General features: G+C 38.9%; 1 protein-coding gene across 2 annotated transcripts in view; it reads left to right on the forward strand.

Annotated features, from left to right (window-relative positions):
* Window positions 1-4,707: 4,707 nt before the first annotated feature.
* Window positions 4,708-24,587, forward strand: part of RAC1 (Rac family small GTPase 1) — a 41,924-nt gene continuing 22,044 nt past the window's right edge. The window contains exons 1-2 of one of the 2 annotated variants that reach the window (XM_072597863.1): window positions 4,708-5,129; window positions 24,353-24,424. In XM_072597863.1, the coding sequence (XP_072453964.1) occupies window positions 5,095-5,129; window positions 24,353-24,424 (107 nt within the window). In that variant the 5' untranslated portion in view covers window positions 4,708-5,094. The remainder of the gene's footprint in view (window positions 5,130-24,352; window positions 24,425-24,587) is intronic. The other variant, XM_072597862.1, reaches the window with a different exon arrangement.

Raw genomic sequence — 24,587 nt, forward strand, 5'->3', positions numbered from 1 at the left:
CAGAGTTAACTGAGGCTGTGATAATCCGTGCGCACTCTCTGGTCATTTATTTTCAGATTTGGCACACTTTATAATAATGTGTTTCTTGTATGTAGGTATTATTTCTCCCATTAGAATGTAAACTCATATTTCTTTTTTTGGGGGGGGACATGTCAGTCAGAACGTGGCTAAGGCAGAAAATTGTTTTGTACGTCTATACATATTTGTAATGAATTCTATTTGTTCTTGTTTCCTAAACGACTAAGGAAGAGGAGGAGTGAGGGAGAGAATTTGGAACTTAAAATAAAATAAAACTGAATTTTTGAAAAAGAACAAAAGTTCATTGCAAGTAGATTGTTTCACTCTTGCTAACTCTATCACCCAGTAGAGAGACTGCTTAATACCTGGTTCATTTTGTTTCAGAAACTATCTTGTTGCTGTTCAGTTGTTCTTCAGTTGTGTCTGATTCATCCTGACTCCATTAGAAATGTTCATGGAAGAGATATTGGAGTAGCTTGTCATTTCTTTCTCCAGCTCATTTTGCAGATGAAGAATCTGAAACAGGGTTAAGCAACTTGCCCAGAGTCATATAGCTAGTAAGTTGTCTGAGGCCAGATTTGAACTCAGGAAGATGAATCTTCCTGACTGTAGACCCAGCACTCTATCCACTGTGCAGTATAGCTGCCCTGATTTTTTTTTCCAAATTCTTTTAATTAGAATGGTAGCTTTATTGGATAAAAAGAGAATGATGAAAAAACAAACACAAAAAATCAATGAGCCCAGTTAGCTTCCATGCCTTTTGCAGTTGTGTGGATTCTACCTCTACAATATCTCTTACATACATCCCTTTCTTTCTATTCACAGCCACGGTCCAGGTTTGGGCTCTCATTACTTGTCTTATACTACTACTGCAATGACTTCCTAACCAGTATTCCTTCTTCTAGCCTTTCCTCTCTCCAATGCATTCACCATAGCATTTGTGGACAAATTAACATTCCCAAAACATAAGTCTGTCTGTATCATTCCCCTGCTCAAAAAAATCTTCAACAGCTCCTGATTTTTGTTTCTAGAATAAAATAAGAACTTCTCAGCATTTAAATTCCTTCACAATCTGGCTCTCATCTACCTTTTCAGCCTTATTCTATACTATTCTCTTTCATATCCTTAATTTCCTACCAAACCAGGCTACTAGCTATTGCCCAAATTTACATTTCATCTTGCTTAAGGGTCTTCTCTCATTAAGCAAGCAAGCAATATTTATTAAGTACCTACTATGTGCCAGTACATAAGGGGATGTATGTACTGGGGATGAAAAAAGAGGCAAAAGTCAGTTTCTGTCCTCACAATTTAATTAAGAAGACAATATGCAAACTTATACAAACAAGCTTCATAAAGGACCAACAGGAAATAATTAAAAAAGAGAAGGCATTAAAATTAAGAGAGGTTGGGAAAGGCTTTCTGTAAACGATGAGATTTTAACTGGGACTTAAAGGAAGCCAGAGAAATCAGTAGGCAGAAGTGGAGGAGGCATGGAAGACAGCCAAAGAAAATGCCTGGAGCTGGAGGTGTCTTGTTTGTGGAAGAGTCAGAAGGCCAGTGTCACTGTATTGACAAGTACATGTTGGGGAATAAGGTATATGAAACTAGGTTATAAAGGACTTTGAATGCCAAACAGAGCATTTTATACTTGGTCATGGAGGCAATAAGGGAGCCATCGGATTTTGTTGAGTGGAGGAAGGGAGTAACATAATCGGACCTGTGCTTTAGGAGAATCATTTTGGTGGTTGAATAGAGGAGGATGGATTGCAGTAAGAAGAGACTTAAGGAAGGTAAACTCACTAGCAGGCTATTCCAGTAGACCACACATGAGATAATGAGACCTGAACTAAAGTGGGGGCAGTATCAGAGGAAAGAAGAATATATATACAAGAGATGTTGCAAAGGTGAAATCAACAGGTCTTGGCAACAGATTAAAAATGGCATGGGGGGAGTTGTATAAAAGATAGTGAGGAATTAAGGATGACACCTAGGTTGCCCTAGGTTTTGAACCTGAGGAACTGGGAGAATAGTGTTGTCCTCTTGAGTAATAGGGAAGGTAGCAGCAGGTGAGGTTTTAGGGAGAAAGATAGTAAGTTCTGTTTTGGATATGTGTTTAAGATATCTACTGGACATCAAGTTTAAGATGTCTGAGAGATATCTGGAGATGTGAGACTGGTAGTCAGCAGACACTGGGGCAGGATGGGTAGATTTGCAAATCATCAGCATAGATTTGGTAATTATTCCATGACAGTTAATTGACATCACCAAGTGAAAAAGTATAGAGGGAGAAAAGAAGAGGGCCCAGGACAGAACCCTGAGGGATACCTACAGTTTGAAGGCTTGATCTGGATGAGAAGCCAGCAAATAAGACAAAGGAGTGATCTGACAGGTAGGAGGAGAACCAAGAGAGAGAAAACCTACGTAAAACAGAGTATATACTCAAGGAGTAAAGGGTGATTAATAGTGTCAAAGGCTGCAGAGAGGTCAAGGAGAATGAGGTTGAGAAGAGGACTTTGGATTTAGCAATTAAGAGATCACTGACAATTTTGTAGTGAGCAGTTTCAGAGGAATAATGAGGCCAGAAGCTAGATTATAAGGTGTTAAGAAGGGAGTGAGAAGACAGAAAGTGGACACACCTATTATAGATGGACTTTATGAGGAATTTGGCTACAAAGGGCAGAAGAGATATAGGATGAAAGTTAGCAGAGATGGAAGGATCAACTGGATCCTTTTCAGGCCAGGAGAGACACAGGAATATTTGTAGACAGTAGGGAATGAGCCAGTAGACAGAGGCTGAAAATAAGTGATGGGGCAGGGATGATAGAGGGGAAATCTATTGGAAGAGACAGAATGGAATGGGATCACTTGAACAAGTAGAGGGGTTAGCCTTGGTAAGGACTAAAGCCTTAAATGTGGGACAGAAATGAAGGAGGAGAGAGAGGAAGAAGGTACCCAATGGAAAAGAGATGAGGGAGAGGGGAAAAGAGGGAGCTCATGTTTAAGGGCCTCAATTTTTTCTGTAAAATATAAAGAAAGTTTCAAAGCTGAGAGAGTGGGGGCAGAGGGGGCCATGGAGGTTTGACAAGAGATGGAAAGGTTTGGAAGAGTAACAGTGGGGAGTGAGATAGTGAATTGATAAGGAAGGTAAAGTAAGAGTGCCTAGCAGCAGTGATCAGGAAGGTGTAAAGGGGATATCTCACTCAGCGGAGGACCATTTGAGATTAAGTCACACAAATCTGCAGTACACCCAGTCAGCACAGTTGTGATTTTCTCCAGCTTTGTTTGCCAACACTTGAGTAAGTACAAGTAGCAGACAATAGAACTGATCCCAAGCTGGGTCTTGGCCATGTAGGAAACAGTGATAAGATAAAGGGGCAAAGGAATGGTTTAAATCTGGGGTGGGGAACCTCAAGTTCAGCCCTTTGACTGAATCCAAACTTCACAGAACACATCCCCTTAATAAAATAAATCAAATCAAATAAATTAAATTTGTTCTCTACAACTGGGACTCAGTCAAAAGGTCTCCCCCAAGGATCTAGGGGTGGTCCCCACCCCTGGAAGGGATTAGAAGTCACAGTGAAGCCAAGGAACAGGTTTAGATAAGCCAGAGGGAAATAAAGAATAACTTAGAAGATCATTATCGGATAACCACGCAGGCGGAGCACTCGAGGGTATCCCCACCTCCGTGCCCAGCTGAGGTGGCACGGAGGGGCTGGGAAGTTCCAGTGTTTGAGGAGTACCTCTAGGCACGTTAAAGTCCGATCCCAGCAGGGGATCCATCCCATTGGGAGGAAGTGGGGGGAGGGGGGCGCCGCCGGCAGGTAAGCTCCCACAAGTTTGACTGGGCAGCCACGAGTTTGGAGGCGGGAGATAATTCCAATCCAACTCCCCCCCAGGGCGGGATGGCCGGGGTGCCAGCACGGCGCCTCTTCCCAGTCCGTTACCAGTGACCCTGTACCCGGCATGGTGCCCGTCTCTCAGCCTCCCCGCTCGCCGGCCCCGGCAGTCCCGGGAAGCGCGCTGCCTTCCACGTTCCTCGGCCTGTTACCTACCCATTGTACCCGCTTGTCCCCCAGTCACGGAGCCCGCTTCTAGGACCGAGCCCTGGGGCCCGCCCGGCTCAACCTGCTTTTACAGATGAGGAAACTGAGGCCGGGGGGGTTTGTTAAGTAACTTTCTGGCAGTCGGGGTGGAATCAGGCCGCTCACCCCAAAGCTACAGCCCCTAACTCTCTGTCAGAAATACCTGCTCCCGCGCCTAAAGGAGGGTACGGCAGTAATCCAACCTCAGCTCGCTCGGCCTCCGCCCTCTCATTCCCAAAACTCTGACCCGCGGGAAAAGGGGGAAACGAGAAAAGGCAAAACAAAAAAACAAGCAGGGAAGACCCGAGGTCTACGGGAATCAGGGGCGCGGGCGCAAGCGGTCCTTTTTTCCCTCCAGTCCCGCGGTCCTGCCGGGGAACAAGTTCTGACTAGGTCAGTAGCACAAACATGGCGGCCCGTCTTCTCCCTTTCCCCACCCCCAACCTCCTCCCGTCAGCCGCGCGCCCCCGCCCGCGCCGGGACGAGGCCGCGCGCGAATCTCCAGTCGCGCGGGAGGCGAGCGTTTCCGAGCATTTCCGAAACGGGACCTGGAATTGGAGGCGGGGCTCGGGCCGGAAAGAGCGGAAGCGAGAGGGAGAAGGAAAGTAGAGAGGGGCTGGCCCCGCCCAGATGGGGAGGGCGAAGGGAGCGGCCGCGGCGGCGGCCGCGACGGCGGGGAAGGAGCAGGGGGAGGGGAGGCCGGATGTGAGTGGAGCGGCCATTTCCTGTTTCTCTGCAGTTTTCCTCCAGCTTTGGGTGGTGGCTGCTGCCTGAGATCGCCTTCTAGTCGGCTAAGGGGCGAGGCGGCGTGGACTGCGGTCCCCGTCCCCCCTCTCTCCACGTACCGCCGCTCCCGGGGCCTTCCCCCGCCTTGTCAGGAGCCCATCCCGCCCGGAGCCCGGCGGTCCTCCCCTTCTGCTCCCGGGCAGCCCCGGCAGCCGCCGCCTCCACCTCCGCCGCCGCCGCCTCCGCGGCAGCCCCGCGAGCCGCCCCGATGCAGGCCATCAAGTGTGTGGTGGTAGGAGACGGGTAAGTCCCCTTCCCCCCACCCCCGCCCGCAGCCTTCCCCTCGTCCTCCCGCGCGGCTTCCTGCTCTCGGGGGGCGCGGGCTCGACCTCCGCCGGGGGGTGGGGGGGTACCCTGGGGGGCGTGCGGGGGCGGGGTCCGCCGGGTGTCCGGGGTGGGGCGGAACGGCGGGCGCCCCGCTTCGCGAGCCCGAGGTCGGGGTGTCCGGCCGCCCGCGGAGGGGCTTCCTGTAGGGTGGCGGCTGGATCGCTTGGGCCGGGCCAGCGTTGGAGATACCCCGGGGTGGGGCGGCTGTGGACCGTCCCGGGGTCGGACTCCCGGTGGGGCCTGGGCCCTTGGGGTTAGGCTCGGCCTCTAAGGATCCCGTCCTCAAGTTGGGGGGGTTCTCTTGAGCCCCTCCTCCTCCCCCGCCCGGACACTGTTCTCACTGCCTTCCCCGAGGGCTGGGTGGGAGAGGCCGCCAGCCTCTCCCACTTCTTGTGCCTGGGATGGTGTTAGTTTGTGCTCCGGGGTCCTGCCCTCTTTTTTTTTTTTTTTTTTTGGAAGCGAGGGATTGATTTACCCAACCCAAAGGGAAAAAGTGGGCTCCACCCTTTTGCTCAATTCAAAAACCCAGTTTGGATTTAGGCAGAACTTAAAGTTCATGAGATGAACCTCTGAATCAGAATGCCTGCCTTCCGCCCTCCCTTGTAGGTTAGGTAGAAAATTATTTTTCTTTTAAAGTGTGTTTCTGGTGATTTATAATAACTCCATTTCCTAAATCGAAGTAGCTTATTGAGAGCTAGGTGAGTACTTTAAAAATATAACTGTCGTTAAGGTTGATAATGTTTTAGGGTTAGCAGACTGCAGTGAAGGTGATTGATCTATTAGGTGGTCTAAAATTTTATATACAGGGTTTTTGTAGTCTCAGTTCCTGTACTTAAGTAGTTTTTGCTTCAAGGAAGCCTTGGTTTTTGCTGTTCTTTCGGTAAACTCTTAATGTACTTGTGGTAAAGAAGATGAGAGTGAATTTATTTTGAACACAGTAAGATGTCCAGAAAACTGATTTTAGCCCAATGGGATGCAGTAGAACAAGCTTCCTGAGGAAAAAATTGATCCCTGTGACTCAAGGCATATCATTTCATTACAGTTTGTAGTGTTGCTGGGTTTATGGGAAGACAAGACTTGCCTTATGCGATTTATTTTCCCCCTCAACTCCCCCCCCCCAAGAAACAAATATTCCAGTGTAATCTGAACAAAATTGTGTATCACAGTATTGCTTGTGCAATTTAGAGTTGGTCAGGACTCCTGAAAAATGCTATTAGCCTCATGAAATTTCTGCAACAAATGAATACATTTTCCAGTGTTGTGTTTGAATGTTTTTGTTGCTTAATAATACTCTCCAATAATTAATTACTGCTAGCTTAGTGAGTTTTTTTGAGATCTATATTTGGGTTTTGACTTTGTGCCTCTGTTAGTGATGGTTTTATTAATACCTAGCTTTCTATTTGAAATTTAGATTCTTGAACTGGCTTAAGATGTCTGATTGAAATACAAAAATCGAAAGGCTCGTGAATTTTTATGATAATAAAATTTTAAAGCAATATTCTGAAGGAGTTCCTAGTCAAATATTAAAATGGTAGAACTAGGAACTTGTACATTGGTAAGATAAGTTTAACCTTTTGAAGGAAAACAATTAGTTCTGGAAAACATGTTGAGTAAGTGGGTGTGGAAAATAAAATAAATTTATCTTAATCATGAGGTTGGGGTCCTCCTGTGATTAACTAGTTAAGAAATTTGAATTAATCTTGCAAAGTTTTTTTAGCCTATTCAGTTTCATTTTTCTTTACTGTTGAGAACAAGTTTCTTGTGACAAATTAATACATGGCATTTTTTTTTATTTAACCAACTACCCCTGGTCAGTTCCACATTTAGTCATAATGAGTAACTTGACTTCAAAAGATTTGTGATGTGCTCCTTCTATCAAAATAGAATACAATTCCTTCATTCTTTAAAAGTCGTCCTAAGTTTGCTGAGACCACAAAAATCTAGTGATCAATCAGCTTTCTGGTAATGAGCCTCCAACCTCTATGAAATTAATTAGAAAAACTCTTGTACAACTCGAAGTTCCTCGATAGGCCTGTTACTTGAAACTTCGCTTGCCAGAGCTTGCCTTCCCTGGCGTAGCCCTTGAAAACCCAGCATTACTTCCATGCCAAGATTAGGTATCAGAGCAGCATTTTACTAGAGGAGGAAATAATTTAAGATACTCTAAAAATTAAAACTAGAGGTTTTAGATCAGTTTAGTTTATTTAAATCTAACAGTAATACTTTTATTGATTTTGTTTATGAAATAAAATATGGAATGCCAGTTACATGAGCTATATTGCTAGACATAGGAGATATAAAAGTAAAAATGTAAAAGACCAGTCACTACTGCCCTGGATAGATTGGAAGACCTGAGTTCACTTCCTGTCTTAGACCCAGGGCAGGTCACTCAACTTACCCCACCCCTTAGCTTCAGTTTATCTGTTTGTAATATGGACAATAATACTACCTACTTCACAGTATTGTTGCTAAGGATCACATTAAATAATATATGCAAAGTACTGTATAGATGTTAGGAATTTGTATTCCCCTCAAAGAACTTACTCTATAGTTTATTATTTTTTTGTAATCTTGATTGATTAGGGCTAGGTGGCATAGAAATAAAACAGGAATGCTTTTTAGAAATGTCATCTTGATAATTTCCCCATTCAGATCACTTTTACTACTTTTAAGAGCAAGTCTTGTAGCAAATGGTACTTTGAAAAAGAGGTCCCCTGTTCAGCTGAAAAACTACATTCAATTCAGCAGATATTTGTGAAATATACTACATGTGTTGGAGATGACTGTTAGAATATTTTAATTATTGACACTTTTCACAGGATTTCTGTTAATTATAAGGCCAAAAACAATAGAAGGATATAAATGTAAATGTCAATATGAGAAACACAAGTTAGTATTATAGAATCTTTAAGCTTTAAAAAAAAAAATTAATGGCTAAGTCAGCACTAAAGAAAAACCTGAGGCTTCACAAACTGCTGACTTTTCTATTTTGTTGAAAGGGTATTTGTGCCCTGAAATGTGTCAGCAGTTGGAGTAGCGAAGCAGAAGCCTCCTGTTGCAGATGGTATTGTATGCTTGTAATAAGCAGGATCCCTTAGTTTTTAAAAACAAAACTATGATTTTTCTAGAATACTTAACAAGCTATGCTACTTTATTTCCTGTATACCAGGACCGGTCTAGTTTAATCTGATTGGATATAATAAAATTAATTTTTTAATCTTTGCCCTTCAGTAATCTTGCCCATCAATCACCTTGATTTGGTGAACCCCAATAACATTATACAGTTTTGTTTAGCCACACAACACACCTAAGAAGGGCTGAGGTCTCAGTTAAAGTCAGATTAATAATCATTACTTTGAATAATGTACCAATATCTCACCAAGCTGATTTTCATTGTTTTTTATTTAACTGGAAGACCTGTTGTATAAACTGGAACATTTTGATAACAAAAAATACCGTATCTGGCCAGGCCAGTGGTTCATGCTGAAAGTGTTTATTTTTGATATGCCCATCAAGCAACTGAGAGGACTTTGCTTTTCATGAAGTCATCCTCAAAAGGATGACCCTAGATGTCCCTAGTTTCCTTTTAATTTTTTATGAGGCACACTCTTAAATTTACCTAGGTATAGAATTTGGACTTGGAGTCTTGTCTTGGTTTTGGAGTCAAAAGACCTGAATTCAAATGCTGGCTTTATCATTGGTTACACTCACTACCTGGGGCAACTCATTTAATCTCTCCGGTGTGTTCAGTTTGTTTATCAGTTAAAATGTGAACTAGATGATCTCTAAGGTCTCTTTGAGCTCTAAATCAAACTAAAATTTGTATAGATAAACACATTTCCTCTTTAAAAAGACGGATGTTGGGGATTGGGTTGAAAAATCGAGGTATTTTTGCTTCATTCTTAGAATAGTAATGAACTATATTTTTAGTAAGGTGTTACCTTTAAATTTTGCTGTTTACTTTGTTAATAATTTGTAGTTTTCTGCCTTTTCATCAGCAGATGCTATCCACCATGTCATTTTTCCTGGAAGGGAGATATCTTAATGTAATAGTCCTACTTCTAGGGTACTTTCCAAGTGAAATGTCAGAAGGGAATATATAAGGAGGAATCTTGGAGTTGAAAATGGAGTAGAATGATTGTCAGGCAGTTAAGACATAAATACTTAATTTATAGACCTGCCATAAGGTATTGAGAGGAATTGTAATATAACAATAGAGAAGTGTAGTGGAGTTGGGAAGACCTGGAATCAAGTCCTGTTCTCCAGTCACTTTCTCTCTTAAGACTCTTTGCACTTAAGACTATAAATGACTGAAAAGTTCCTGAGAGTTCTATAGGTTGAAATCCTAGCATCTCCTCACACCTTCCCCCCCCAAAAAAAACCCCAAACAAACTCAAAACAACAGACTTTGAACCTTAGGTACTTTCTTTAGTACCTGGCAGTTAATCTGTAGATATTGTTAAATTGCATTTGTCAAAGCCAGAAACCCACCCAACCAAATATCAGTGGTTAATAGTAATGTTTTTTTTATTTTATGTGACATTTACCTCTTCTGAATAATTTTCTGCAAAAAATGTTTTGATGCTCTTGTCCATAAGTATGAATTGAATTTAAAGTTTGAGCTGTGGAGAACATGGGAAATTGTAGATTTTGTAGTGAATTACATAATGGTTCTTGGGATTTGATTTCAATCTCATTGTTCTTCAGGTGTGTCCAATTCTGTGTGACCCTGTGGACTATGGTTCACTCCAACTATGGTTAACTATGGTGGCACTCCAGTACAGTCCATGGAGTTTTCTTAGTAAAGATACTGAAGCACTCTGTCATTTCCTTCTCCAGTGTGTCCCCATTTTACAGATAAGGAACTGAGGCAAGTAGGGTCACGCAGCCAAGTAATATCTGAGGTCACATTTGAGCTCAGATCTTCCTGACTCCAGTCCCAAAGCTTTATCTCTACTGCACCACCTAGCTGCCTCTCTCTTTTAAATTTAATCAATTTTTCCTAACTGCCTCTTAAAGCTTATACAGTGTTACAGTAAGTGTTTCATATCATGCTAGATCACTGAGGTGTGAATTGAGTCAATATTTTGCCCCCACAATCCTAAAAGTATAGGTATGGAATCCAGGAATTTGCCATTAGTGTGTTCCAGAATCTTATAAGGTTGCTTAAAAGTAAAAAAAATATTTTACTGAGACTTTAAAATGTCATTGTGGTGGAGGAAAGGCTTGCTGCACCTTCTAAGTTGAGAAGATAAGCTATGTGCTATTGGATGAAGTGTTTGATGATGTTGTATAATCATATCTGGAAAATAAAGTATATGGAAATAAATTATTATTAGGTAATTTCTGAAACATTCAGTGGTGTTTTTTTACATATGTCACATTTATATAACACATTAAGGTATACAAATGCACACTCCACAGTAACCCTGTGAGGTAAATAATACAAATATGTTAACTGTCAGTAATGTAAAAACCAATAAGTTGCCTGAAAGACATGTTACAGTACAGAATAGGAATGCTAGTGGTTTTTATATTGTATTTTATTTTTATTCTTTTGTATTTTATATTATTTATTTTAATATTGAGATACACTTGCACAGATAAGCTCTTATGAATGTAAACTGTTGGAAGAATTTTAAGGTTTTAGTACAACATCTTTATCCTGGAGTACATACTAAAAGAACCTTACACAAGTGTTGTCCCATTTTAATAATCCACCTATGAGGCAAGTAGTGAAAGTAATGATTAGCTTTTCATATATTGAAATATGAACTATGATGTGTCTAAGGTCGCTGTTGGTAGTAAAATTCAGTTTGTCCTGATTCTGTTCTATGGTCCTTACTAGTTTGTAGTTATACAGAACTAAATAGTGAAGGAATATATCACTTAGAAAGTCCTTCACATTTCTACTGCAGCTACCTCTCCTACCTAGCTACCTATGGTGTAATAGAAAGAGGTGTTCACATTTTTATATGGAGATTTTTTTAAGGTTTGCAAATTATTTTCCTCACAACCTTGTTAAGGTAGTTGGTCACTGGTATTCTCCCCATTTTACAGATGAAATGTGGGAGTCCAGAAAAGTGACTGTGGTCTCCACTAGTAGATAGTTGGATTTCAACATTCAGCATTTGGACGGGATTTAAATATTTTTAAGTGTTTTATTGACTCCTTTGTTCAGTAATTTCTGAATATCCCTCTGCCATCATTTTGCTTCTGTAGTCTCCCACCTCTGTCAAAAGGAGGGAGGCATGTTGTTTCCTTACCTGTTCCCTGGAAACAGGATTGATCATGTGTTCTTTTCTCAACTCAGTGTTCTCTTCATTTACATTATTGTAGTTATTGGATGTATTCTGCTTCATTCTTTATTCATACAAGTTCTAACATTTTTTTGAAATCTTTCATACTAGACAGCAGTATTCATAAACATCACAAAAAAGTACTGCTGTGAATATTTTGGCATGCGCACGTGTGTGTTGTGTGTGTGTGTGTGTGTGTCCTAGGGGTACATGCACCCAGAATGAGATGACTGAATAAATGAGTGTGAATAGTTTAGTCAATTGGGTAGGAAGAGGAAAATTTCAAATTTATTTCCAGAACAGTTGGAGTAATTTACAACTCTACTAACAGTGTATGTGTGCCTCTTTCTGAAGCCCTTCCAGACTTTTCAGCACAATAATTCTTTAATACTTTACTTTTAATAGTTTGCTTTTAGATATGAACGCTGAGTTGTGAGTTTTGATATTAAACCCATGGGCATTAATATTCTAATTGAACATATTTGTTGAAATCTTTGCTGATTCCAACTCACCTCTAGAAGCTAAGTGGAATATCTATCATCTGAATACTTTGACTAGACTGTTGAAATTTGCCTCTTAACTTCTGCCTTCTGAAAGGAAAGCAGTGATCAGTTAGAGCCACTATGACTCTATCAAGAACAGATCATACCAGGCTTACCTAATTTCCTTTTTTTGATAAAATGCCTAGATTAGTAGCTGAAGGGAATTCTGTAAATGACAGGGTTTCTTCATGCTCCTGTGGAGAACACAGAGATATTGGCTACATTGATTGGTGAGCTGGTTGGATGAACAAGCTCAAGAAATAATCAGTGGGTCATTGTCAACCTGGGAGGTCTCTAATGTGATGAACCTTGATCTATAATTGGCCCTGTAATCTTGAAAACTTTTTTGAAAATCATTGACTTAAATAAGGTATAGATGTCATGCTCATCAGCTTTGCAGTTGACATGCAGCTGAGGTTAGCTAATATTTGATGCCAGTAAAGATTCAGAAGACCTCAGTGGCTACAATGATGATGGACCAAATAGAAAAATAGGTGGTATTTTATGTTTTAAACTGAATCTATGGTTTTATTGATGTAAGGAACTCTCTGGGAGGAGTCTTTACTGGTATAGATCAATAGGTCTCTAAAAATCTCAGATAATCTTATTAGACAGTTGAGTTTAAATAATTTGGCTAAAATCATATTGCCTATGTATATGTTACAGTCAGGATTTGAAGATTGCTGTGGCCATCCTGTTTCTCCACGTGAAGTTGAATAGGGATAAATGTAAAGCTCTACACTTAGGAACAAAAAAAAATAAACTTCAGAAATCACAGGCTGTTGGGACATGGCTAGATAAATACTTTATGTAGAAAATGATCTTGGGATTTTACAAGATTACAAACACAAACTGAGTCACCATTGCTATATACTAGCCCCTCCACCCCCAGCCCCAAGCACCACTGGTGCTGAATTGGAGAGATACTATTCAGAATGAAAGAGGTAAAAGTGCTGATATCCTTTGCACTGTTTAAATAACTTCTTAAGTGCTGTTTATTGAGATAGAGCAGTTTTTTGTATCTGTACAAGTTTGATAAAATGCATACTTTGTTCTTAAGTCTTTTCTTTTTAAGTCAAAATCAGTTTTGTTGGGGTGATTCATCTATGTTTGGCAGTGATCTTTTTGGGAGGGAGACATCTGGCGGCTTCCTTTGCTACCTGTTTTTGCTAAGCAGATATTAAGTACTTTGTTTCTGAAATGTCAGTACCCTCCAAAATTTGGTTGCCTAGATTGAAGTGCTGGTTAAGTTCACTCTAATTACTGGTCTGCACAGAGATTATCGTGAAGGCATGTTGTAGCCTGTTAAAGGGAAAGGGAGTTCTTATAAAGAGTAGAATCACCCAAGCTTCACTACTTGAAGGACTATCAGACTTGTAACATCTTGGCTCCATTAATGCAAGTTACAAATCAAATCCTTATCTTATGTGGATAGCTTCCCCATCCCCCCATGCCCCTAACCGAATGAACAGTCAGACATACAACTCACAATTCTGATCATTCCAATCTACTTAGTAGCTAAACTAATATTGAAGAATTTATATTAGGTGTCCATATCCCCACCCTTTCTCAATCTGCTTACTGAGAAAAGCTGGGGAAAACCCTCACAGCCTGTCCTTTTCACCAAAAGTGCAAGCTAAAATCCTACCTTCCACTGGAATCCTTTCCCAACTCATCTTATTTCCATTGACTTCCTTTTTAATTATTTCCTATTTATCCTCATATGTATGACTTGTTTTGTATATACAGACAATTTTCTCTTTAGGTAAATTCGAATTACCCAAATTCTGCTTTACTTGAAGAATTCTGAAAGAAATCTACATTCCAAAAAAAACACCTATGTTAACAACAGCAGACCTCCTACCCACTCCCCCAAAAAATAACCTCCCAAGTGAAAGTAAAAGAACAGATATGTGAGCCCACTGGTTGACTTGAAACCTCTAGCCCACCTACCCCTCTGTCCACACACCCACATATAGTTCTTCTCCCACCCTCCCCCCTTGACCCTCCCCCTTTTTTCTGTTCTGGCCAGACCCCATGTGGCTGGCCCCTTCCAATTCCTCTTCTTGCTCTCAGTTCTCTGTCACAGACCCCCAGTGTGTGCTTGAATTGTATGCTGGCCCCCTCCCTCTATGGGTGTGTGGGCCCCTTCCTCCCTTCCTTTCTTCCTGGGCAAATGGGAATTACACAAAAATCACTTTCATATGGTCCATTTATTTAAAGTTAAAACTGTCTGTATTTGTTTGCTTGTGTCCCACATTAGATTGTAAGCGCCTTGAGAATGGGGACTGTCTTTTGCCTCTTTTTGTATCCCCAGTGCTTAGGACAGTACCTGACACATAGTAGGTGCTTAATAAATGTTTATTGATTATATTTTAGAGTTCTTATTCAGCTCTGATCTTTTCATCGTAAGTTTAGCTTTACAGTCTTCTGTGCAATCAAAGGTACACCTTTTTCTCTGAAGAATTGTACCCAGTTTTGTAGGGTAAGTTATTCTTGTTTGTAAGCCTGCATCTTTTGTCTTTGGGAATATTACATTCCAAAATCTCCTTTGTAGTATAGTAGAAGCTGCCAGGTCTTAGGTGATCCTAACTGTAGTTCCTTGGTATTTAAAATGCTTCTTACACTATGTTTTCTGTGAATTTTGGCTGTGACATTCTTGGAGTTTTTTTCAGGTGGATTCTTTTTTACTTTATTGTTACTTTGTTCTTTGGTTCTTATTGATCATTTCTTGAAATTGTGTTCAGGTTTTGTTTTGTTTTGAAGAGGGTTTTCAGGGAATTCCATGATTCTTAATCTTTATTTGGTATGTGTTTGTATCACCAAGGCAATATTCACAGCACTGATGGCGACTATGAATATGCCAGGGTAGTTCTGAGTCGCAAAGTATAACAGATTCTCTATATAAAAGGCAGAAGAAAAGCATTTATTGAGGTACCGGAAAGCCAAATCTGTCATAGTAACCTAGAAGTCAATTCCAAGCTTCCCCCCCACCCCTAAATACACTCACAAGACTAACTATGCCTGCTCTGTCCTCCATTCCATCTTCTCTCACCAATTTGCTCCTAGTTCTGCTCCACTCTTTCCACTCCACCCTTTCAGCAAACTCCTCCCACCATGTGTGACTTAGGTTTCCAGGTGATTTAACCAGGTCGCGTGGGCCTATTGTTGAATGGCAAAGATCTTCCTATTGAAATTACCATTACCGTGTTCTCGGTTGGTGTTTTGTGTCAGATATCTTAGCATTTTCTTTTTTTCCCCACCCTTGCTGTTTTCATATTTCTTTTTTGTCTAGAGGAATCACTGATTTCTCTTGGTCTAGTCTCCTTTTCAAGGAGTTCATTTCTTGGGTAAGGTTTGTCACTTTGTCTTCCAAACTACTTCTTCCCCTGATTTTTTTTCCTCCAGAGCTTTTATTTAATTTTTAAAAATTCCTTGCTGCATTTCTTCTGAGTATTCTGAGTCTTTGTGAAAAATCAACTTTTTCCTTTTAGTCTTTGCTTGCAGTAATTAAGGAGTGGATCACTCCTTTAAGGGATGTGTGTTGGGGGATTGGAGAAGATCTCCAGATTTGAAGTAATTTTTTTGTGTACTAGTTGGTGTTTTATTTGATTTACTCCTCTTTCCAGCTTTAGATCATGAATGGGGCCTTGTGCCATAGCCAGACTCTTACCTTGGTGAACTTTTGGCTGAAATGATTCCTTGTTGATCTTTCCCTGGCTTGTTGGATTGATTTCTCCTCCCAATACTTTTATGTCCTTCCACTCCCCCACCTCCTCCCTTCCTCCTTGAGGTTCAGAATGCTGAATCTTCAGGACCTTCCCTGGCAGCTCAAGACAGAATTTGAGGTACATCGTGTACCTCAGTACTTCTTAGTCTTGGCTGTCGAGTTTGAGTGTTGGTATCTAACCTTTGCTTCTCACTGGTCACTGCAGATTTCAAGATCCTCACCCTGGGCATTCTCAGAGCTAACCTTCATTCTTGTGGCCTGTGAACACAGACAGGCTTACAGGATACAATCTCTGTTTTTGACACATTGGGAAGCTAAACCACTTCTGGCATGGGTTTTGTTGACAGACCCCCTTTCCTGTTGCCGTTGGGCTTCTGATTGGGTTGGAAGTAGTCACTCTATAATTTTTTATTGTATTTCTTCATAATTACTTTGATGTGTAACTTCAGTTTTTTGCTATTCAAGGCAGGGGAGAGCTGAGCTGGGTGGTCTGCCTCCTGTTCAAGTAGCCATCTTGGTTAGAAGTCATTTAGAAAACTAGTCTTTGGGAGGTTTCTAATGTGACCATAATGCCTCCTGTTACTTAACTCTCACCATTTTCTCTATCTAGAGAGGGGAGAGCATCAGGAGGGGAGAGCTGATCAAAATAATTTTAACCCTTTGAAAGCACCTTTTAGTAGAGTTTATCCATTGCACCACCTCACTACCCCTGTTTATATGTAGTTGTTTTACGTGTTTTCCCATTACATTGTAAGCTCCTTGAGGGTAGGCGTTGTTTTTGCCTTTCTTTGTATTCCTAGCGTTTAGTACAATGCCTGAAACATAGTGAGAGCTTAGTAAATGCTTGTTTACTTGGAATTTGGGGACATTTAGATCCAAAGTAAATTGATTGGTCTTCTCATCTAATATAGTTGGCCTCTCATCTAATTCATTTATTTTGCATCAGGATCATATGAAGTCTAATCAGTTTCTACTTTCTCTCCTTATTCCTCTTTATTAAAATCAGTATAATTTTTTTAGTTCTCAGTTTTGAGTAGTACTTCTTAATTCCTTTCATATTTATTCTATGAGGTAATGGAAAATACTATACACATTGGGAGGAAGAACTATGGAGTCTGAATGCAGATTGAAGCATACTGGTTTTTTTGTTGTTGTTTGTGTTTTCTTTACCATGGTTTTTCCCTTTGGTTCTGATTCTTCTTTACAACTTGACTAATGTGGAAGTATATTTAATATGATTGTACATGTATAGCCTGTATCAGACTACACTCCAGTGGGGTGGAGCAGAGGGATAGGGAGAAAATTTACAATTCAGAGTGTAGAAAGCTGAAAACAAATTAAAAAAAACCCTATCCTATGAAGACTATTGTTTATTTACCATTATTACCAGACTTAGTGACATATAGGTGTTTTTTGGTCTTAAATGAATAGATTTATTTAATGCTGCTTTACAGGAGAAAAGATCCATCGTAGTTGAAAAGGGAAGGACAGATTTTAATTTCTAAAGATCTTGTGGGGATTTCTTTTTTGTTTATATGGCATTTTTACTTGAGGAATGTAATATTTTCATAGTTTTATGAGGTGAATTGAGTAATTTCCCCAGGTTACAAGCGAAAAATGCTTTAGTATAGATACTTATATTTTAATTTTTGTTGTTTTCACATCACCAACATTTTCCTGTATATGTCTTCCCTCCATCTCCCAGAGAGGCATCCCTTTTTAGCAAAAAATACAAAAAATGGAAAAAAGAGGTCAGCAAAACTAACCAACACATCAAGTAAGTTGGCCATTATATGCAGTATTCCACACTCATTATTCTGTTGCTACTTTTGCAGAGATGGAGGGGAGGAGGTATGTTCTTCTATTTCTTCTTTGGACAAATCTTGGTTATTATAATTTTGCAGTGTTCAAATTTCTTTTTTAAATAAGTTTTTATTAATGTCTTTTTTTACATCACAGTTTCCCTCCAGCAGTCTTTTCCCTTCCAGAGAACCATCTCATATAATAAATTATATTTTTTAAAGACCAAAGAAAAGAGGGAAAAAAATCAGCAAAACCAATCAATACACTGAAAAAGTCTGAAAATACATATGCAGTGTACTGTTCTTGTGGACCCTTTCACTTCTGCAAGGGAGCATGCTTGTTCTTATAATTTCACAATTATTTTTGATTCTTTTTGGTGATTCTTTCCATTTACATTGTTGTAGGAGTGTATATTTCTTGGTTCTGTTTACTGTGCATCAGTTCATGTAGATCTTTCTATGCTTCTCTGTCTTCATAAAATTCATCATTTCTTACATTAACTGTACTATCTGTTACTACTATGTAGTAATAATCCATTTTATTCATGAATTGCAATTTGTTTAGCCATTCCTCATACATTCTCTTATTTTCAGTTGGTTGGTCTCACAAAAAGTGCTGATATAAATACTTTGGTGTGTATAGGGTCTCCTTGGGGTGTAAGCCTTGTAGTGGAATCTCTAGATCAGAGGCTATGGACATTTAATCATTTTATTTGCATAATTATAAATTGTTTTCCAAAATGGTTGTACTTAATCAGGCTTCCCTCAACTCTGCTCTGGTGTTATCTTCCCACACCTCCTGCAACATCTGCTATTCATATCTTTTGTCATCTTTGCCTTTTTTCAGAGTGTAAGGTGAAATCTCAGGATTGTTTTGATCTGCATTTCTTTTATTAATGATTTGGAACATGTCTTATGATTGTTATTAGTTTGGAAATCTTTTGATAACTTCATATCCTTTAACCATTTATCTTTTGAGAAATGGCTTTTGTTCCTTTATATATCTTGAATGCTAAACTCTTGTGAAATTTGAAATAAAAAAATGATATAAAGTGTTTTTCACCCATTTGCCTGCTTCTCATCCTAGAAGTATTAATTTTGTTCGTGCTTTTTCAGTTTCATGTAGTCAAAATTATCCCTTTTTATGTTCTGTAATTGTCTCCATCCCTCTGGTTAAGAGATCTACCTTTGGACAAGATTCAGTTTCAGTTATTTTGTTGATTATTCTTTCTACATTACAATAGTCATAAAATTAATAGTGTTTTCATAGTTCTTCCTGGTTCACTTTGCCCATTTCATACATCTTTCCATACTTCTTTATATTCATCATTGCTTATGAAACAATATTGGCATTACATTCATGTATCCCAGTCTGTTTAGTCTATCTTCATTTGATATCCCCTTATTCTCTTTGTTTTCAGTTCTTTGCTTACTACAGTGTTGTTGTAATATCATTGACCTTAGGTATATGCCTAGCAGTGGATTCTTTATTAAAGGAATTTGGATATTTTAATCACTTTTCTTAACATAATTCCAAATTGTTTACCAGAATGGACCAGTTTTCTTTGTTTTAAAAATACATATTATGGAGCTAGCAGCAAATACAAGAACAGAAGAACTTAATTCCAAGCCAATCACTTTGATTTTTATGAATTAAATCATATCTCAGTGGTTAGAGGGACTGTATTGAGCCATTAAAAAGTCTGCAATCAGTATCAGATTGTTGTCACCAAATATGACTCCCAGTTCTTTATGGAAAATAACTGGTTTAATCCAAGATCAGTCCTGACCCTTAGCTACTAGAATTTTTTTTGCACAGCCATATTTCAGGGGTACATAAATACATCTTTATAAGTTGGGTGACTGTCGCTTTTTAAAATACTAGAGATGTAGCAAATAGTTTTATGAAGTTAGCATCATATAGAGCTGGAAGTGACTCCTAATTTTATAGAGAAGGAAACTGAGCCCCATAGATGCTAAGTTATTTGACAATCGCATAATAAGCACTTAATGCATATGTGGCCAGGCCTTGACTTCAAGTCCTCCTTTACTGTACCACAGTGTTTTGATCAGATTATGTCAGAACCTTAATTTCTGTGATAAGGGTTGGAAGACTAAGAGACTTGTGCATCAGATAAAGACTTGGAATCAAGAGCAGAAACTCCAAAGCAATTTCCATGGGAAAAGCACTGTATTTTATGAGGATCTGAGTTTCTGTCCCTTTATTCCAAGCATGCTCATTTAATCAACCTTTCAAAATAAGATGGTGGAAATTGTTTTCTTTTCCTTCTGTTTTGCTTGAACAAATCAGACAGAAAGGGGTCACTGACATGGATGGTAGATATTGTATATTCTATATATATTGTTTGTATATAACATATATAATATATATGATATATAAAGTATAATATATTCTAGAAGACAAGATCACTGGGGTTATGACCCCCACCTTCTAGAATGGGGGAGGGAAGAAGGAAATCTGTTGGAAAACTATAAAGCCATTCCAAAACAACTTTTAACTCCATCCCCAGAAATAACCTAATACAGTGCATCCACGTATTAGATGCTTAAATGCTTATTGATTGACTTTTAAGACATTTACTTTCAAAAAATTAAACTCATACAAATTAAGAAATCTGTTTGTTATTAGCTCTAGCAATGACTGTCTGCTAGTTTAAATGGTTACAGACCGCTGCAATCATTTTCTTCAAATCATAAGCTTTTTCTTACTTGTGCAGCAAAGTGAAATTTTAAATTTATTTCGGGTTAGTGGTTGTCCAAAGCACTTCCCTGGCTGTCCAGACAATTCGTGGTTGGTGTCTTCTATAGCAGTATTTATAATGTGATTGTGTGCATACAAGTACACACTTAATTAAAAATTAAATTTCACAAGTAAAAATAAGTTGGGGAGGCAGCACTAAATGATGTTATGATCCTATTTTACTTTAAATCTTATGAACTGAGAATTTCTTGGTTAGAACTTGTAGTATGACTTTGTTCCTTGTAGTTTAAAAATAAGCAGAAAGCATCTCAGCAGAACTTCTCTTTTGGTTTTTTAAAAAGGATCTTTAAGGAAGAAATTTCATTTCCTCATAACAGTTGTTGGTTTAAAACCCTTCGTAGTCATCTTATCCAAATGATCAAATGATTTAAAAAAATTTTTTGAGGGGAAAAAGTTTTACCTCTTCTGCTGTGGTGGAGCCAGTACAGTAGTTCACTTGGAGTTAGGGAAGATCTGAGTTCAAATTATGACTGGTATTTACCAGCTTCATGTCACTTCACTTTTCTGAGCCTCAGTTTTCTCCCCTGTAATGTAGTATAGATATTATCCCTATCTCAAGGTTGTTGTGAGAAAAATACTCTGTAGGAGTGTTATTTTTTATATGCAACCAGTCAAAAACTTGGGAATTAAAAAGCAAGCAGACTCACAAGTGGTGACTTGATGGAGAAAGCTTCAGAACTGAATTGAGTTCAGATTAATGAATGGAAATGAATAATGAGGATTGTATATTTTGGAGGTTGATGAATAGGCTTGTCAAGAAAGAGGTAAGACATAAATGAATGAGGTATACGTGAACCTAAGAAAGCAGTTTTGCTTGGGCAGTGACTAGGAGTAGTAGTGAACTTTGGTGATGAGACATATAACCAGATAATCCAAGATAGATTTCTTTTGGGGAAATGGGTCTTTAGAGGGGAATTTGGGATGATGAATACTGACTGATCAGTAGAATAGAATAAGTTGGGCAGGGTTAGGCAATAGGGCTCAACGCTGGGTAAGGAATGTAAAACAGCAAATCTGGGGGGAGCCAAGTATTATAAGAAAAACTAACAAAAAGTTTTTGACACAATTTATGTCTAACAATATCTTTGCCATTTTAATAAAACCTTGAGGATCTGGGTGTTACCTTTAAACTTGTGGTGTAATGTTTGACTCAGTTTTTTTGGACTGAGCCCCAACTTTTCATTAAACACTTAATAATGTTAAGTGGAAACAAAAGTTGGCAGAATCCCATTGGTCTGTGGTATGTTACTGGTAAGAATGTTTCTTGCTTTTAAAAAGTTCTAACTTTATGATGACGTATTGACAATTCCTAAATCCCTAAGTAGAGATATCTCTGTGAAGTGGATCAAGAAGATTGACTCCTTTAAATATTAACCATGCATACAGAAAGATTATTGAATCCATATCAGAATCCTTCAGATTCACACAGGGTCTCATGAGCTAGCACTGTCTTATCAGGTTTTGTGAATACTGCATTTCTCCATGAGGTTTAGGTTGTAGACTTGGTTATAGTATTTGGCAGCCCCTATATCTTTCCCCCTTCAAATGTGTGCTTTTCAAAATTTTTGTTTTTAATGCCATTTACAGCTAAACTAATTTCATTGAGTAAAATATAACTTTTCCATAGTAATTTCTACCCCCCAAATTATAGTCCTCCTTACCTCAAAGTAGATGTACTGCCTTTTAACAAGTATGTAAACTCATGCAAAACACTGACATGATGGCTCTGCCTGAGAAAGAATGGCTGATTCTAGGTCTCTAGTGCAGATATTTGGATAACTTTCAATATAATTTATTATTTCCTTTGAGCTTCTATTTTTTTTATTTTATGTATTTAAAAACATTCTTCTGAGAAGGGTCCATCAGACTGCCAAAGGGGTCCATGATATTAGCCCCTCCCCACAAAAAAAACAGTTAAAACCCCCCCTGCCTTGGTCTGTCACCTCTCCAATAAGAAAATACTTCATTATCAGTCCTTTGTAGTCATGATTGGTTGTGTTAATCAGACAATTCTGGGATTTTTCAGAGTGGTTTCTTCTCTTTTTTTTAACTTTCTCTGAAATTCCCACACCCTCCTCTTATTTTTGTCAGCTGTCTTTAATATTAGATGTAACATGTCTTAGAAGAATGTAAAACAGGATAATAACCTCTTGGTTGGGGGTTGAAGATACAGGGAAGGGAGAAAGAATGACTTTTTTGACATTTTTACTTAATGAGTTCAGTTTAATATCCATGCATATTTATTAACCATTTGTTATGAACGAGGCATTGAGAACACAAAAATGAACAAAACACAATCCCTAGCCTCAAGGAACTTACTGTTTGATAAGAGAGATGGGATAGGAACATATCAAATTCTAATCTGAATTATAGTATAAGTGCCTCGGAGATGTACTAATAATGCTCTGAGAGATCTGAAGAGACCTACCTTGAGAATTAAGAGTATCATGTTAGTTCATGTAAGAGATGGGAACTGAGCTGAGCCTTGAAGGATAGATAGGATAATTGCTGAAGCTAGATGGGAGGAGGAATTCATTTGAAACACAGGAGGTGTGTGAGCTATGGATTTGGAAGCAGAAGAAGGTGTAGCTTGAGGTTAGAAATAGCTGGTGGTGGTCGGGTTTATTGAGACATTGGATATGAGGAGAAATTGTGAGAGGAAGTGCTGGAAAGGTTGAAGCCAAGACTGTTGAAAGCCTTAAATTCCAGGTTCCAAGGAGTTTGGACTTTTTTTAGGGAACGTTGGAAATGAAAGCTTTTGACATGATCAGAACAGTGCATTAGGAAGGCATGACAAAGTGTGTAGAAAGGGCACATCAGCTAAGAAGCAGTGATTCTGGCGAGAGCTAACAGCAGTCTGAGTTAGAATAATGAAGGTTCAAGGGGAGGAGGAGGAGGTGGGGAGATATAAAAAATATGTGTTAATATGATTTGGATGTGGAGGGTCAGGGATAGAACAGTTTAAAAAACTAACGGTGATTGTGTTGCTACCTTTTAAAGTTAATATATATATATATTTAAAACAATTAGCAAGTAATTTTAGGGTTACATGTATAACTGCTATTTTGATTTATTTGTTTTAATTTTTATTCTTGTATTTGAATACCTATAACTGAAAACTGAAATTAAATTTATTTTTAATTCTCCCTCCCAAAATCGACTCCAGGTTTCCAAACATGAATGAGTTTTGGTGGTAACCATTAATTGAAAAAGGTCATTTTAGAAGAAAGTGCAGGTTTTAAGAGGCTGAGATTATGAGTTAAGTTTAGCAACTGTAAAATAATGTCCTTGGCTACAAAAGTAGCATAATAATTGGGGAACTGCAGAAATAACAGAGTCAATTTACTGCCATTAATCATAAGATAAATTGGAAGTGGCATTAAAGTTATACCAGTCATTTAAGTAATATGTCTGGTCTAGATGCAGGGCTTATCTATTTACAATGCCAAAAGTATGTTTCTTTTTATTGTCATAATGTTCTTTATGTAATTATCTTTCTTAGTTTCTTTTAAAGCTTGTTCTTTCAATAAGCAATTGCTTAGGAATGGCTAGGTGGTAGAGTAGATAAAGAGCACCAGAGGACCTGAGTTCAAATCCAGCCCCAAACTCTTGACACATATCCTAGCTGAGTGACACTTGGCAAGTCACTTAATCCCATTTTCCTCACCAAAAAAATGAAATAAAATAAGCAATTGCTAAGCATCCATTCAAAAGTAATAAACCAGTTCTAAAATATGAGAAAATCTGATATCTACTATGTAATAAATGCCAGTCTTTCTCCTTGAAATTTGAGATTGAGCTATACATAGATGCATATATATTGCTAAAAATAAGCATACTTTTGAAAAAAGTTTTAAGGTATCTGTCTTTAAGTGGTAGAAATTGATTTTCATTTTTTATATGCTTACATATGGGTAAAAATCAATAATGAAAGGTAACTTGGACTCTTCACATTGACTAATTTTTGTCTTTTTATCTCCTTAGAGCTGTAGGTAAAACTTGCCTACTGATCAGTTATACGACCAATGCCTTTCCTGGAGAATACATCCCTACTGTGTAAGTATCCTCAGTTAAAACTTGTGGGGTAATTATTCTGTGACACTGAAAATTTTACTCATGAATTTTGCTACAGATCAGAAAGTTCCTTTTCTTCTTCACTGCATGGCTTCATTGCCCTCTAGGGAGTGGAGCCAGGATGGCAGAGTAAAGGCAGGGACCT

The sequence above is a fragment of the Notamacropus eugenii genome, chromosome 3, assembly GCF_028372415.1.
Source record: "Notamacropus eugenii isolate mMacEug1 chromosome 3, mMacEug1.pri_v2, whole genome shotgun sequence".
Lineage (NCBI taxonomy): Eukaryota > Metazoa > Chordata > Mammalia > Diprotodontia > Macropodidae > Notamacropus > Notamacropus eugenii.